Below are 17,052 nucleotides of genomic sequence, written 5' to 3'. Positions count from 1 at the left end.
AAGAGCGGGGATGACATCCTCACCAGATGCCACAACTGGCCAGACTTTTGGCTAAAAAATAAAAATATATATTGTAAATAATACTGGCACTTTAGAACAGATTAATCGAGAGTGGGGTTACTCTGTGTAAAATGGAGTGCTATACAGATTTAAGAGCAATGCGTTCATAGCAAGCTGTTAAGAATAGCAAGATAATCCAATAACTGCATTTCGTTTGGTTAGTCCTCATTCCTTGAACTGCCTTACGTGTTGTCACCGTTATAGAAGCAATGCATTACTTGTTTTAGATCAGAACCTTGCTATTCACCCACACCAAGATAAAAAGGAAAAAAAGACTTTCGCACAATTGTTTCCTAACTGATAACATTGTACATTCTTAGGAGAGTAGTAATTGTGTGAAATTTCCTCATATTGTTTCTGAGTTTTTCAGCATAGTATTGCACTTCAGCAGGGAATCCGAGGGGACTTCACAGACAGTGAACTTAAAGTTTCAATGTCAAGAGATTATGGCTTAAATAAGTAGTTTGTCCTATAGGGGGAATAAAAAGAAACCACCTTAAAAAAATGATATGCCATATACCCTTGATCTTCATTTTGCATTATATTGACATGTGTTTTTTTTTTTTTGAAGAAAAAAGTAATAAAAATCTGATAGTCTAAGACTCCACTATTTAAAAGCCTAATTACTTTTAAAGTATGCATACTTCAGAACTTTTACCAAAACCCAGCTGTCGGAGCAGTCACTTCTCGTGGAAGTATGCATATCGGTGTCAGTTTCTTTGTACAGGTATACTTAGGTATTTTTTATGATTTTTTTCATGTGCAAGTATCAAGGTTTGAAGTTTTAGTAAAAAAGAAATATTCTGTAGATTACATTCCCAAGAAAATAATGCCTACACAAAATGTATATTCCACGTTTTAAAGCCGAACTGTATTTTACTTTACACACTTCAGTTGACATAGAGCACTTAGAATTAATCTGGTATTTTTGATTTCTCAAAATTAAATAGATTTTTTTTTTTAGGTTTGATATGGTTGTGTCATAATCATCTCGTAATTGACAATTTTGTTTTTTGGCAATAAAAGGAAGTTGGGATATCTTTGGACTGTAAAACCTGGTTTAATTCTTCTCTTTCTGGACTCTTGATAGATTGGATAATTAAACAGTATCCCAAGAAACTAAAGCAATGGGCATTTTAATTGCTTACTTAAGTTACTTTCAGTGAATACTGCTCATGACAGTTTTACAAGCGGAAGTGCTTACTGATTCCAGTAACTGCAATTTCTTTTTCAGCTAGACGAGTGATCGGAAATTTTTTGTTGCATTTCAAAATCTAAATAAACTACAGACTTTATCCTTATACCACGAATGTTTTTTTTAATATATGTATACTTTGTCTTAAAATAATACAGCATGGTACAATAAATAGTGCTTTTATATACATAAATATATATATATATATACACACACACACACTTTAATGAAGAATGATGGTTTGAGTTATACATTGGGCAGGTTTAATTTTTGGAGACTTAACATTAGTTACACTGACTCTGCTCTCCTTTTATCTGTTCCACCTTTTTGGGTTTTATACTTAAGTTTCTGCCATCTTTATCATAATGCACCAGTGGTAACCTGAAACTAGTACCCTTGAGAGGTGAAGCTTTCTGTAACTTCCATTTTGACTTTGCTGTTGACCCTGTAGATCTGCGTGCTTTGTTTGAGTGTTGAGTATGTTATCCTTTTAAATTATTTTTCTTTTATTTAATGCTATCCCAAGACTGTTCTCATAAAGAAAGGGAACAAAGAAATATCCTCCCCCAGTACCCTTCACTTACACTCATTTAGTTTTTTAATATGTTGGTATTTTTATGACAAGGAATATAAGTTATGTTTAATGTGGTTTCCTCTACACTTTGTTATGAAACTTTGCTTGAAATCATAGTTTTCCCATTTGACAGCTTTGCTGTCAGATCTTCAAGAACTTTAAGACTTCTTTGAAGTACTTATTTTAAGTTCTGCCATTATTGATCTGAAGACTGATGTGTGTCTATGGCACATCAATGTATCTGCAGGCATGCTTCACAAGATGACGTGTTATGGGACCGTGTTCACCCTCAATGGGCGTTTGCATTTTCTCATAGTACTTTTGATAAGAGTAGACATATATTTCCTAAGTTGAGCCTGATTTTTTTTAAAAAAAAAAAAAAATTAGTTCCGCTGAGAACTTGATGCGTTTCTTGTACAGCGTAAGGGGTTTCCTTTGTAACATAACATCACCAGCACAGGGTAAGAATGTGACAGTTACTGAGTGGTTCAGGTAAGCTTAGGAAGAAGAGCCTTTGGAAGTGGAAGTTCTGTAAACAGAATTTCAGGCGCTGCATTCCTGTCTTAAACACATTTCTTTAAATCTACACGATGGCAGACTTTCCTACCAGGTTAGAAGCATTTGAGATAACCGATAGCCAGCATATTTATTGACTTACCGTTTAAGTACAGTCAGCACTCTTACTGTGAAGTCTCGAATGCCTCCCAGGCTCAGCTTGTTTCTTCATCATGCGAGAAGCATCTCAAAAGTTTGGGTTTTCTCCACTTGGGCTCAAAGTTCTGGGCATTAGAGGAAGGAAGTGGCCTTGTGCGCTTCTTTAGAGGGATCCCTGTCAGCTCACACTTCTCATCTCTCTCTGGGAGCAAGTTCTTCTAGAGGAGTAGCTCCTGGTGCCCTTCAGCTTTTGCTCACCTTGAGCCTGTTGCTCTCTCTCACAGGTCATTCCTGGTCTGGTCTGGGCTTGAGAGACCTCCCAGTAGACACGGCAGGAGCTCTCCAGCACCTGAAAGCATTGCTTTTTGAACTTCTGTTCTTACTGCATATGTATTTCATTGGGTTTGGAATAGCTGAGTGGCTCCTACTTTTTTGTTTGTTGGTTTGTGTTTTGGATCCACAGTATGCATGTGCTACCTAGTCAGGTAGGAATCCACCACCTTAGCTCTGACTCAGGGTGCCAGCAATGGGGTGCTCAGGGCAAGCTTTCATTCCCACAGACGAGAGACACTCGCAAAGAGCCAGTGATGTTAGCTCTTTTGCCACTCTTTGACTTCATTAATTTGGGTTTTTTAAAGGGCTGTTCTAAAAAATACAAAGAGGCCGGGAAGCTTTGCGTAGGCACGCTGCATACTGCATTCCCTAGGATCTGAAACTAGAGCTCATCCTTTTCCAGTGTATTTACTTGAAGAAGCACTATTATAATCAGTGAGAATTTATTTGAGTCTGCAATTTAATTTAAACCTTTTCCGTTTCAAATTGCTTTATTTCAGGGAAATAATTTTCCAGTTGTTTTTGCTATTATTCTGCAAATAAAAACCGTGTGTTTCCTTTTTCCACCTAAACTTTGGTAGGAAACAAGCTAAAGCAGACAAACATTTCTTGTTGTGTTTGTTGCTTTCTTTAATCCAATGGATAAAAAAAGTAAAACCCTGTAAACATTATTTTATTTTTTTATGCAATACCATGCTGTAAATACGGTTCATCGAGTAAGGATGTACCTATGATTGAATCTTTAATTCTGCACAGTTAGAGTTTATATATAAACGTGTCTTGACAATCAAGGACTTTGATGTGAGTCTTCCTTTATGATGTTTATTAATGTTATGCATTCCATTTGTTTGACGTGAGTACCAATGTGCTAATTTGTATTGTCTGAAAGTATGTAATGTTTTTACAGCTTGTTTTTAAGACTCTGTAAATATGTACAAACCAATCACAGTACGGCTTTATGTTAGAAGGCGTGTGATGTTGTACTGTATGTAAGCAATAATACATAGCAGTGCTAACTTTACAAGTAGCATCAGGAACGTTCTATAGAAACATTTCAGAGTTATTAGTTATATCCTTATTTCATTTAATAATGATTATCTTTAATCAGTTTTTATAAGCAAATTCCATTGTTCCTTCTGTTGGAACGTAACACTGTTTACACAGCCTAATTGACGTTGCAGGGGAGACGGGCTAGACCTGGCTTCGTCCGCTCCCACTCTCACTAAGCATTGAATGGCCTTACCACTCTTGTACAAAGATGGAGGAGGACCGCAGAACTTAATGCCCATCACACTGAAGGAAGGGATGTGTTTTTTTTTTCCTGCTTCTGTACCGCTACCTAACTTTGTGGTTTGCTTTGGATTTTAATATGTGTTTCTGTTTTAGATTCAAGCCCATAAGTGTTCAGGTAACTTCAGTTCAATTGTGAAGTCGATAAATTTCTTCATACTTCATAGTTACATTTCAGTGATTCTAAACTTTCTACTTTGATTTTTAGATACTTATTTTTCAAGCTTGATTTCTCAGCTGACCAGATGATTTACTCAACTTCAATACAAAGAAAGACAAAACTTATAGCTTGAAGTGAGTAGATACTATACTGTACAGACAGCTCTCTGAACACCCGTCACTGCTTTAGAAATGACAGCCGCCAAATTTAAATGATTATGACCTACATTTTATAGTGAAATGTTTTAATGCTATGTCATTTATATAATGTGCTTTGAAGGATTTGCTAGTCCACTCCTGTCACTTTTTAGTACACTGGTACCTTTTCTATGTAATGTATGCTTTTTATTATTGTAGCAAAGCATTTCAGTAGAAAGAATTTTGCAACAATATGGGGGAAATTTTTCATTGTCGGGTTTGAATTATACTGGATTTTATCTGTCTAGTCTTACTTGTCTTTATTTTAATGCTGTCTGGAAGGGACCTTGGTACCCAAATAAAGCAGGTTAACCTCATTGCTTTAAGGGCATACTGTGTAGTGCTGAGTTTCACCTGGAAATCTGATGGCTTTGAAAAGAAAAACACATTTATAAAAATTGTACAGAAGAAATTAAATGTGTGATGGAAATCCTGATGGTGGAGCACGTTGAATTTTCTGAGACATAGTGTTATTTTCCTGCAATCCCTTATGCCTTCTTTGTATTCCAACCAATAAAAGAAAACCTTGTCATTGAAAGTGGTAGGCTGATAGGATATTCTGATTATGCAGTATTACTTTTTCCTGTCTTATTTTCTGACCCCTTCTCAATCACTGTAAATTTTTATTTTCTACTTCCTCTTGCTAATTAAACATGTATATAATGTAGAGGCCGTTGTATAGAATTGAGTGAATTGGGTTGCTATGCTTGAATGGGTAGCTACATGGAAATATTTGATGGATACTGAGAAGTTCTAAGATGCCAGAGTAAATTTACGTGGGAAAGGGAAGGCCACAGCAGATGGCTCCTGCCACCCCTAGGGGGTCAATGGGAGAATCAGCTGCAAACTATCAGATACAAGTGGGGCTTTTCTTCCCTTCCCCCCAAAAAACATGAGCACTAGATTTCAAAGTCTACTCAGGTGAAATTGCTTCACAGTGAACTTAACCACATTGACATTTTCCACTGTTAAATACTATATTTGTGATATTTTTAAATATAAACTTTTACACTGCAGTCTGCAGCCTAACCATTGAATTTAGCCAAGATATTTTAAAAATATACTTGTCCTCCATGTATAATTGTTTTTAAACAATTGGGAGGATTTTTGTTGAAAGATTTTTTTATTGTCATTGTAAAAAACAAAAAACCCATCTTTCTTGACCCCCACATTTTACCATGAGTGAATCACTGAGCCATTCAAACACAGTGGTGGCACGTTTCATGCCAGGTCATGAGACGTGAAACTGACATTGGGAGGCCTGTGTGAGTTCCTAGCCCTTTGGCACTGCTGTCATAGAGCTCCCTCGCTCCTGGAGTTTATGATACCATTTTATGTATTGTGATACTAAAGGAAGCTGTTTTACTTTATTTTCAATTGAATTATTAGATTAACTATATTGCAAATTCTGCATTTTTAATTTTAAATGTGACACTTGGCTGTTTGAAAATAAAATACAGAATACAGTTTTATGAATAATTTTCTAGCTGAATTTTTCACAGTACTTTGAACCAAATGACTAATGTTAAATATGCAAAAAAGCAAACCGTGGTACACAGTTAAGAGGAAAGGATGTCCGTGTGGAATTGATGGCTCCGTGGGTTACGTGACAGTGTCAAGGCCCTCACTGTGGCTTGCTGTGGAATGTCACTAGCTGTAAGGTGAAGGTGCCTGTTAACTATCATCAGCTAGTTCAGACTGAGCCATGTTGAGCTAGAACTAAGACTATGTGTGGCTTTTCCTTTACAGATCAGAGTCCGTTAACCTTTTATCAGTAGCACCCATGGGATTTCTTTTTCCTCCATTAGCGTAGATAGATTTGTTTCTGTTCACCACCTTGCCAGGGCCTTGTCTTCTGACAGTGGGTGTATTGTGAGAAAGCAGTCTGCAGTTAACAGTGCTGATTAGGTCCTTGGGACAAACGTCAGTGCTCGGACCCTGGCTTAGCACGGTGCTGTAACCACCTGTACGTAATGGTACCACTGATGGTCTACTATTGCATTTCCTAGATCCCAGTTCTTGAGTGATTTGGCTCGGTGGGGAGAGGGGTGGGAAGATGCTCTACCGACACTTCTCCCACCTTCTGAAGATAAACAAAAAAAATAAATAAAATTGAAGTCACTTGAATTAATGTGTTGTCACTGAGTCTTACTTGACAATTTATCGTTCACAAATGGTTTTTTTTTTTTTTTTTTTTTTTGGTTTTGAGTCTGGGTTGAAGCTACAATTCCCAGCTGTTCAGCTCCCTGCTTCACTGAACCTGATGGGTATTAGGATAAACAGCATCTACTCCTGGATCAAGATTCAGTGGAGGCGAGAGCTTAAGTAAAGTGAAAATGAGGTCTCATAATTTTAGTGGTTTCCCCTCTGCCTGCCCCCACTCCATCATTTTAAGATACAGTGGATAATTAGGACAAAACCTTTTATCCGTAGACTTAGGCAGATGTAAGGGCTGGGATGAAAACACTGGCACTGTGAACAAGAACGACATTCTCAAATGCCTGGGAAAATAAAAGTTTAAAAATGGCCTTGACTTGTAAAATGGAGAACATTTGAGCCTTTGCCTGTTTACTCACCGACACAGATGAGCTTTTTAAAGTTGTAACCTTAATCTTCCTAACTTCTCGTGTCCTGAGAGCTGAAGCCAATGCTCCTGCGGTGTAGGGAAGGGCGCCAAGAGAACATTCCCTGGGATAGGACTTGCGATTCCTGTTGACTTGGATCTTCGTTGGCTCAGGCCCAGAACCTTCACCTACTTACCAGACTCTCTACTAAGTGCAAACAGTAGATGGCTGGGGCTACTAGTGTCTCTTTTGTTAAAGATATTTATTTTACATGTTTTGCCTGCATGTATGGCTGTGCACCATCTAAGTGCAATGCTGGCGGAGTACAGAAGAGGGCATCAGATCCTATGGATCGGGAGTGTCGGGGCTGTGAGCTGCCGTGTGGGTGCCGGGAATCGAGCCCGGAGCCTCTGGGACAGCAGCTTAACTACTGAGCCATCTCTCCAGCTAGGCTACTAGTATCTTAACCTGAAAACATTGACTGTGGTGTCAACTATAAATGCATGCGTCATGGTGTTGTACTTTATATGACCAAAGCGAAGGCAGGCTAAAGATGTGTCAGCATGTGCTGTGTACTTCAGACCTCTTTCCTCAATAAAGGGCTAAGTGGGAAAGCATGCTCATTGTCTGCTTCCGTGTGGTTTTCTAAGAAAAACAAAATGTAACAATCCAACTCCAGAAGTAAGTATGTGGAGACCATTACAGAGGAAACGGAGAACACTCAAAAAGTTACCTTCACTGGGAACCACCAGCTTTATGGGTACTGTTCAAACCTGGAGGATGCTGCGGGTGAAATAGTCTGAAGGAACTGGCCTGTTACAGGTCTGGGTAATCAGTGCTCTACGGACTTACAAGGGGTAGCTATCCAGAGGATGACCTCTTACACTAGGATGCTGGAAGCCAGTACTGGAGCTGGTGTCCTGGCAGCAGCTAACAGCCAAGGCTGGTGGGCACAGCCCCCATAGGAAGGTGTTACTGTGTTGACTGTTCTGAGCTCACAGTGCTGCAGCCTCCTTCCAGACTGCGCTTGTGTTTACAGCACTCTCCCATTTTCTTCAAGGTCTTTGGACCTCCCCTGTGGCTGTTTCCCTTCATGTGGGGGAGCTGCAATACCATCACTTAAGCAAACTGCCAGCAAATTTGCTAGGGCACAGAATACGATAACAAGCTACGGACACAGTAGTGAACAGGGGCGGGGCAATGGAGGAGCTCTCAGATGACAGGGTGAACAACTGCGGGGTGCATTTGATCCAGTGGGGTCTCTTGGTTTAAGAGGGGATGTTGGTGTTTAAACCATGAGGGGGATATAGTTTGTAAGACTTGGGCAGCAGCATGAGCGGTGACGGTGGGACGGCTTTAAATGAAACAAGAGTGTTTCTTGTCAAGGTCTGTGGTGAGACCGTGGGATGTGGTTTGGTCATGTTCCTCTAGGCTGTGTTTGCAAAAGGAAATGGGATGGGTCTTAGAGTCAAAGAACTGGTTGTCCTTGATCTTGCTAAATGACCTTATTGAAGCCATTTCTAATCCTCAGTGGCTTCCACCATTGACACCCTCTCTGTTTTACCATCAAATTATTTGAGGCAGAAATGTGTAAACTATAAAGCAGTCAGTAGATTTATGTATGAGAAAGGCAAGACCCTAACTGGGCAAATGCTGGTAGCCTCACTTCGCGTGAAACACGGCATTAGAAAGTTCTGACTGACAGACCGTGCAGTGTGAGCAGCTTCAGTCTGTTAAGAAGCATCCCCAAATCCAAGACTTTGATCCCCAAAGTCTTAGAAATGGAAAATTTCAATACCTAACTGATGGATTGCTGACAAGATATAGGCACACTAAAAGATGTGTTATAAAAATATTTCAAATACTGTCTTATCCCAAGTATTCTTGGTTCTCCACCTCCACGCCCTTCAGAAGGTTGAAGGTAGAATGTATTGAGTTGACCATCGGGAAAGGAGCTGACAAGGTGGGTAGGAGAGGTGTTAACCTCTGTAAGGAGAACAATGCTCACAATTTGTGTTGGCCAATAAGTGTATTGCAGAGGTGTCAGGACATCAATTCGGGAACAGATCTCACAAAGCTTGGTTAAAGTAGAAGCGATTCTGAGGCTGGAGAGTTCGTGTGTGTGTGTGTGTGTGTGTGTGTGTGTGTGTGTGTGTATGTGTGTGTTGGTACCTGGTACAAACCAGGTGTCAGATCCCCTTGAAACTCAGGTTACAGGTAGTTGTGAGATGCCCAACCTGAGTGCCGGGACAAAAGTCTTCTGCGAGGGCAGTGTGTGCTTTGAATCATTGAGCCATTTCTCTGGCCGCCTTGGAGCCTGGAACACTGCTTTGCATTGCAACATTGAAGGAACAAAACCCAGAAACACTATAAAAGTAAGGGAATAAATAAATCAAGCGGAGGTCTGCAGTTGCTCACATCTGTTTAGAAGTGGGTTAAACTATAGAATGTCCTGCCTCGTTAAGGTTAATGTCTGTTTTAAAATAGCAATAGTAGAGAAAAATTGCAAAATATTAGCCTCTTGCTGAGAGAAGATTAGGGATCCATGGGTTGGTTTGTAAGCCTCTCAGAGGTCTTTAGTCCACAGCCTCGAGCTGCCTCCCATGAACGTGTGAGTAAGTGTTGGCGTGGTTTGCCTGGTAGGGAAGGTATTAAGGTTGCTGTTTGAATTCATCAAAAGTGCCGTTGATTGGGTGGAATTCTGCACTAAACACAAGCTTCTAAATAGGATTCCCAAAGGAGATGCAAGAATTGAGGGCCAGAAAGAAGTGGAAGGTACCTCAGTTCCAGCATTCCTGAGGCTGAGGCAAGCCATCTTGTGTTCAAGGACACCCTGGACTACATAGTGAACTTTTTTTTTTTTGGTTTTTTTGTTTGTTTGTTTTTTGAGACAAGGTTTCTCTGTAACTTTGAAGCCTATTCTGGAACTCACTCTGTAGACCAGGCTGGCCTCAAACTCACGCCTCACGAGTGCTGGGATTAAAGGCGTGTGCCACCACAGCCCAGCAATGAAGTACCTTCTTTATGCGTTGGAACTATTTCCCAAACCTTAAGGTGAAAAGGGATAGAGCATCAGTCCAGGATAAAAAGACTCTAGAGGCAGCATGGTACCCTCAGGGTGAGCAGAGCATCAGTAGAGTGATGGCCAGGACTCCCAGTGGTCTGGTGGCCCCAGTCCTTTCCCAGCTGCAAAGGGACAAAAGGCAGAAGCTGGGGCTCGGTGGAAAACGACTTTGTGCTGGATTTTGGTTCAATATGCTTTGTACCCTATCTGTAGTCAGAATGTTGGCTCATGGTGAGAGCAGGCTTGGGGATGCTACCTTAACATTTTGGAACCCTTTTACCCTTTACCACCACCATAGCCTGTAGAAGGAGTGGCGGGGCTGTGTCCCGCCACGGGGCTAGCTTTACCCAAAATAATTACACAGAAACTGTATTCTTTTAAACATTGCCTGGCCCATTAGTTTCAGCCTCTTATTGGTTAATTAACCCATATTTAATAATCCGTGTAGCACCATGAGGTGGTCGCTTAACAGGAGAGATCTTAACCTGCGTCCATCTCGGAGAGAAGAAGCATGACGACTCACTATGGCGACTGCCTGAAGCGTCTCCCCAACTCTGTTTCCTTTCTCCCACAATTCAGTTCTGTCTACTCCACCTACCTAATTTTCTGTCCTCTTAAAGGGCCAAGGCAGTTTCTTTATTAATTAACCAATGAAAGTAACACATAGACACTCCTCCATCAATAGCCCATGCCATCCCAGGCTTTCCTGGGTTCTTGCAGGTTTCCGCACACCTACACTGGACCTCCAGTCCTTGCCCTGGATGGGCCATGTGAAACCCTTTCAGAAGCCCTGCAGCTGTTTGGACCAACTGCTCTCCTTTCCTTGGTCCTGCTCAGACGTCTGCTCCCCAAGAAGGCCCCAGGACCTTCTGCCTCCCGCTGATTCTCAGTGTTTGGTCATGACTCTTCATGCTAGAGTGCTTTCTCTCCACACTCTGCTAAAACTCCCCTCTCCACCCTGTCTTCTCCCACAGAAGACTTTGTCCTCATTTGACTGATGAGATGGTTTCAGCTATGTCTCAGTTCCCGCTGCCATGTTTGTTTCCTTAACCTGGTTCGCTATCTGCTAATGCTGTGCGCATCCGTAGATAGCATTTTTTTAGAATCTGAGTAACGTTCTGTCTTTCCTCACCTGTTCGGAGTGGTCTTGCTGTCCTGTGTCTGTTCCATGGTCGACCTCAGGGATGGCCATTGCACAGGTATTTGGTTGGGGTGCCTGAGGACTAGAGTTAATGAGACGAGGTGCAATGCCCAGGAGTTTGGGGTTCTGGGGTGATAGCATTAGATGGTATGGTCAGAATGAAAGAAAGGTAGCTGGTACGAAAGCAGCAGAGCCACTGCTCTGAATTTCAGTCCCCAGCAGAATGGTCCCGGACTCTCACAGGTAGACTGGGCAGGTCTTAGCGGAACTCTGGGGTAGGACTGGAGGAACCTGGGCCTTGAATACATTAAAGGCCTGGGGCAAGGTCATGGTGACATAAAAGAGCCTGGCACTGGTCCAGGTCGACTTGCTCAATCTACACACTCAAAGGTCTGCCATGGAGCTTCTGTGTGTGACCTTTAGGAAGATAACAGAATGCCAATCTGTGCCGCTGCAGTCCGGAAAGACTGCCGCTGTTGTCATAGTGCAAACAGGACCTCTGGTGTGCTTTCCAGGGCTTCCAGGTCCTGGCCTGTGGCAGGTGGCAGGTGGCTGGTAATAGGAGAATGACTTTCTCTAGTTGCAAAGCAAACTCCCAGAGTCAACAAGCCTGAGATCCTGGATGAGAAACCTGCTGGACTGGAGCTGGGACACCCTGAGGGGAGGGCCTTGGCCTCTGTACTAGCCCTATGCCCAGGAAGCCAAGCAGGATTCTGTTTCTCTAGGATCCTACCTCCTTACTCCTCTGACCCGGGCTCCCGCGTCCCACTGTCCAGGAATGCCAGTAGTGCTTCTGACAGACATACTTCCCTTGGCTTGACCCAGACTGAAGCACAATTGAAAGTCCAGAAAGGAAGCAGGCAGGGCAATGCACACCTGTATCCCAAACCGAGGAGTTAGGATTGCTAAGCATTTGGGGCCAGTCTAGGCTACATATTAAGTTCTAGGTCAACCTGACTACATAGAGTAAGACCTGTCTCAAAAACACAAATGAGTTTTTAATCCCAGTACTTGGGAGGCAGAGACAGGCAGATCTCTGTGAGTTTGAGGCCAGGCTGGTCTATAGAGCGAGTTCCAGGACAGACTCCAAAACTACAGAGAAACTCTGTCTCGAAACAACAAGCCAAGCCAAAAGAAACAAAAAAAACAAAACAACAAACCAATCTCCCCCCCCCCAAAAAAAAACCCCAACCACTAGATAGATGGCTCAGCAGTTAAAATCATGTACTGCTTCTGCATAGGACCTGAGTTTGGTTCATAGCTCCTATGTCAGGTGGCCCACAACCACCTGTAACTTCAGCTTAGAGGGATCCAGTACCCTCAAGGGTACTTGCACACATATTCATACACACACACATACACTCATGCATACACACATGCACATACAAATAAATGTTTTAAAACAACAACAAAACTTTAGAAAATATAGTTCAGGCCTGGAGGGATGGCTCAGCCATTAAAGGCTAGGCTCACAACCAAAAATATAAGAAAATATAGTTCAATAACTAACTATTACCACGTAACATATTACCCCTCTCAAGGATAACATTTGTACTCATTCTTGCCATTAAAGATTTAATTAGAGGGCTGGAGAGATGGCTTTCTGGTTAAGACATTTGCTGCTCTTCCAAAGGACCTGAGTTTAGTTCCCAGCACCCATATCCAGTGGTTTCACAACTGTCTGTACTCCAGCTCCAGAGCATCTGACACCCCCTGACCTCTGTGCAACACATATGTGCATATAGACACAACACCTACAGAAGATAAAAAATACTAAATCTCTTAAAACGACCCTAGAGGAAGACAGCCCTGTGAAATGGTATTTGGGATAATAACAAAAACGGTAGGACCAGAATTCCATCATTTCCATAGATGGCTGAAGGGGGTTCATAGATTGGCAGGTGGAGGAGGTTTAAAGACAATGCAGTGTGTCCAGCTCTACCTCAGACCAGTCAGGTAATGAGGTTGGGGAACCCATGGGCAGAATCCAGGGAGGGTCCTTGTCTGAACCCACTCCTGGGCCGTGGAGTACAGGATGACCTGTGAAGCACACGCCAGTCCAGCCAAGCCCTCCTCCAGGTACTCGGTCTCTTGTGCTGGAGTCCAGGCTGGGGGAGGTGTTTATACACGCCACCTTCACATTGCTGTTGGACATTGTTTTGTGTACCCCATCCTTCGCATCGCTGTTGGTCATGTGCACCCCATCCTCCCATCGCCGTTGGTCGTGTGCACCCATCCTCCCATCGCCGTTGGTTCATGTGCACCCCATCCTCGCATCGCCGTTGGTCGTGTGTACCCCATCCTCGCATCGCCGTTGGTCGTGTGTACCCCATCCTCGCATCGCCGTTGGTCGTGTGCACACCATCCTCGCATCGCCGTTGGACAGCGCCAGTGCTTTCACATTTCCCTTCTGCCCAAGCTCTGCTCTCCCCCCTCCACCCCTACCCCGCCCCCCCACTTCAGACTTTCAGACAAAAGAAGTCATCTTCTAAGACAGCGGCTCTCAATTTTCCTAGCTCTGCAACCCTTAATACAATTCCTCACGTGCTGACCCGAACCATAAAATTACTTTTGTCGCTACTCCATAACTGTAATTTTGCTACCCCTATGAATTGTATGGAAATACCTGTGTTTTCCAATGGTTTCGGTGACCCCTGTGAGAGGATTGTTCGACCCCCAAAGGGGTCGAGACCCACAGGCTGAGAACCCCTCTGTTGGAAGTCATGGCTTCTTTGCTAGCCTTCATACAGAGGGCAACTCTCACACCAACCCGTGGAAGGAAAGAAGTGTTTGGGTTCTACACGCAGCTCAGCTGAGTGAGATGCACAGAGCAGCAGCCTCACTACGGCTGGCATCCATCTACTGGAGCCTGAGCTGCTACTCAGCTGAAGAAAGAGTTTAATAGCTGCATTATTGTTTTAACATAACTGGCTGTGGGCTGAAGTAACAGGGAATCCAAACAACAAAATGGATACGAAATTTTGGGGGTCAACTTCTATCATGGTTGGGTTTTCGTGATTGTGCTGCCTATTGCTATGTGACAAATTCCTCCCAAACTGATTCGCTTAAAGCAGCTACTATCTTTTATTCTGCCTGTGAGTCAGGCACTCAGAACAAGCACAGCTCGCTCTACAATGCCTGGGACCACTACTGCTGGGGGCTGGAATCACTTAAAGGCCTGGTTCGCTCACAGTTGGGTAATCCTGGCTATCGCCTGGAATATCTACGCACCCTTCACAATATGGGCTCTGAATCCCAGGCAAGCAGTCTAAGGGCGAAGGGGCAGATAAGCACCCACTGCCTTTATTTCTTAGCTCGTGAAGCCAAACCAGTGTCACTTCTTCCATTCTTTGCGTCAGCTGAGGCTCTTGCAAAGGCCCGCTGGGGTCATTAGAACAATCGGAGACCCACTCCTGAGGGAATCTCATTTCTTATTTTGAGGAAAGCAGATGCAGGGGGGGGGGTTGGTGGGATCAGTGCAGCCATCTTGGGAAGGACACAGACAGCCCACATTATTTGTCTTTCAACTTTCTCACTCATTTTCCCCTTCGGCCTCTAAGTAACATGTACTTGTAAGAAAAAAAAAGTCAATAAAGTTCAATTTATCTACCAGAGTGAGTTTCTTCTCCTATATCGCTATCCTCGGCTCCTCTCTGTGAGACACAATAGCTTGTTGGTGCTTTCTGTGCACATGGCACACCTATAGACAAATGGGTTTATAGCACACCGCTCACGCCGTCCTGCAGCTTGCTGTTTTTATTCGTTAGTGACAGGCAGAGCTCAGGGTCAATACACAGAAACTGCCTGACGTAAAACCCTGGATGTCTCCTGTGGCTCTGCCCTAAAGTAACCAATCTTCTGCTAATGCATTTAGGTTTTCATGTTTTCAACTATGGCAAGTAAACAAATGTGACCTACCTACTAGAAGGTAGGAGATAGCTTAGAAATTGAGATGTTTTATTCTAAGAATATGTCAGATACAGATTTTTTGGCACAGGAAGGTGGTATGTGTATGGGTTTACTTTTTTAGGTTATAAATTAAGATGACATCTAGCAGAGCATCCTTTTTTTGCAAACAACTGAGTTTTTCTATTTAATCTTATATGAAAAAGAGACACAGGCACATGTGTTCTAAGGTCTAGAAGCCACTAACAAGTTTTGAAGGAAGCTCTTCTCATTTATTTTGAAAAGGGTTAACCACAGGAAGTCGTGGTTATAAAGAGGGGGGCATTTCCTTTTTTTTTTTTTTAATGCCATAAACCCAGGCTTTACATGAATGTGAATGTGGATTCCCCAAAATTCAGGCTGGTGCTTGGCGGTAGGCTCCCCCAAAGTTGGCAGCCGGATGGGAACCTAGCTGAAGTTAAAAGGTGTCATGGGTCACCCAAAAAACGTGAGTAACCAAGAGGGTTTACTGGTCATGCAGGTGACTGATGGCCATGTAGTGAATCTCTGCAGTATGTCATCCTGTCTGTCCATTCTCTTCTCACAGATGGCTAATCTGTGATTCATGCTGGGGGAGTTGGGAGGGGCTCTTGCTTTTGCAGAGATGGTTATTAAAATCTCTGCAAGCTGGGCTAAAGCTTCAGGGGTAGAACAGAGGCCAGCCCTGACAAAAGCCCTGGCTGAGTTCCTCTCTCGGCATTGTAAAGCAAAACTGAAAACAAAACTCTACAACAAGCGAAAACCTCTTTTCTTGCCGTGAAACTGGTGCCGATGCACACAACCTAGAACGGACCGTCGGGGGACTTGGTGCTCAAGTGTGATGCGCCAGGAACAAAATTGATAAATATCGTTACTATTCTATTTAGAGGCTAGCTGTATCCAGAGCAGAAAAAAAGATAGAAGGGGGGGGGGGGGCGGGGGAGCGTGCATTTTCTGTGTGGGGTGATGAAAAAAGTTTTAGATGTGGTGATGGTGGACGGTTGCGCAACACCGTGAGCGAGATTTAACCACCCTGAACTGTACAGTCAAAATGGATCAGACGGCAAACTTTACGTAAGACACCTTCGCAGGCGCAGCTTCGCTGGAGCAGCAAAGAGAGGATGGGGCGCCGCCAGTGTTCCGGGGCTTTGCCTTCCCTTTTGTTTTAAAAGAACAGTCTCTATTTTTAGGTATTTCACACAAAGGCTTGTGGGCGTGGGAAGTACTCCCAGCTGCCCTCCTGTTTCTCAGACGCTCACATGGAAGCCTAGCAAGTTATTTAAGGTTTAGGAACTATGCCAGATTGAAAATGGAGATAATTTCATCTCTCTGTATGTTAATTCCTCTCTCCCCCTGCAACCTCAGACCCTGGAAACCTTAGTTCACCCCTAGGAACCGCGGTACAGTGGTCTTGCTGAAGTGGTGAAGGTCATCCCCCTGCCTCTCAGCATGCCTGAGGCGCTTTCTTGTCTCTAGAAGCGCCATTCCCTGCCTGTTCGGTGTCACCTGGCTGAACTGTCGCCCTTCAGAACAGGTGGTGCCCGGGTCTGAGTCTCTGGTCCAGACGCTCTGCGGGGCCCTGGGGCGGAGGCGCCGTAAACCGCAGGGAAAGTAGCCCGGAGCTCGGCCACGTGGCGGGGCGGGGTGTGGCGGGCCGTGTCCTCGGAAGCCGGGACGGGAGCAGGTTGAGGGGCTCGGTTGACGCTCGCCGGAGGGGGAAGTGCGGCCCGTGTGGGTCTCGAGAGGACCTGACCCTGGCACCCAGAGCCTACCCCCCGCCCCCAGCTCTTATTGGGGTGACAGGTCCCACACCCAGCCCTTGACAGGAATCTTTCCCAGCTCTTCTCCCCCCCACCCCAATTCGCTGGAATCTCTGGAATCTTCTCCCCGGCAGGA

General features: G+C 43.7%; 1 protein-coding gene across 1 annotated transcript in view; it reads left to right on the top strand.

The window, feature by feature from the left end:
* Znf148 (zinc finger protein 148) overlaps window positions 1-4,899 on the top strand; it is a 123,187-nt gene extending 118,288 nt beyond the window's left edge. Inside the window, 1 exon segment of the mRNA XM_038345488.1 lies at window positions 2-4,899. Coding sequence (XP_038201416.1) covers window positions 2-55 — 54 coding nt within the window. The 3' untranslated portion in view covers window positions 56-4,899.
* The last annotated feature ends 12,153 nt before the right edge of the window (window positions 4,900-17,052 follow it).

This window comes from Arvicola amphibius, chromosome 10 (genome assembly GCF_903992535.2).
Source record: "Arvicola amphibius chromosome 10, mArvAmp1.2, whole genome shotgun sequence".
Classification (NCBI taxonomy): domain Eukaryota; kingdom Metazoa; phylum Chordata; class Mammalia; order Rodentia; family Cricetidae; genus Arvicola; species Arvicola amphibius.
This window is presented reverse-complemented; position numbering and strand designations above follow the sequence as displayed.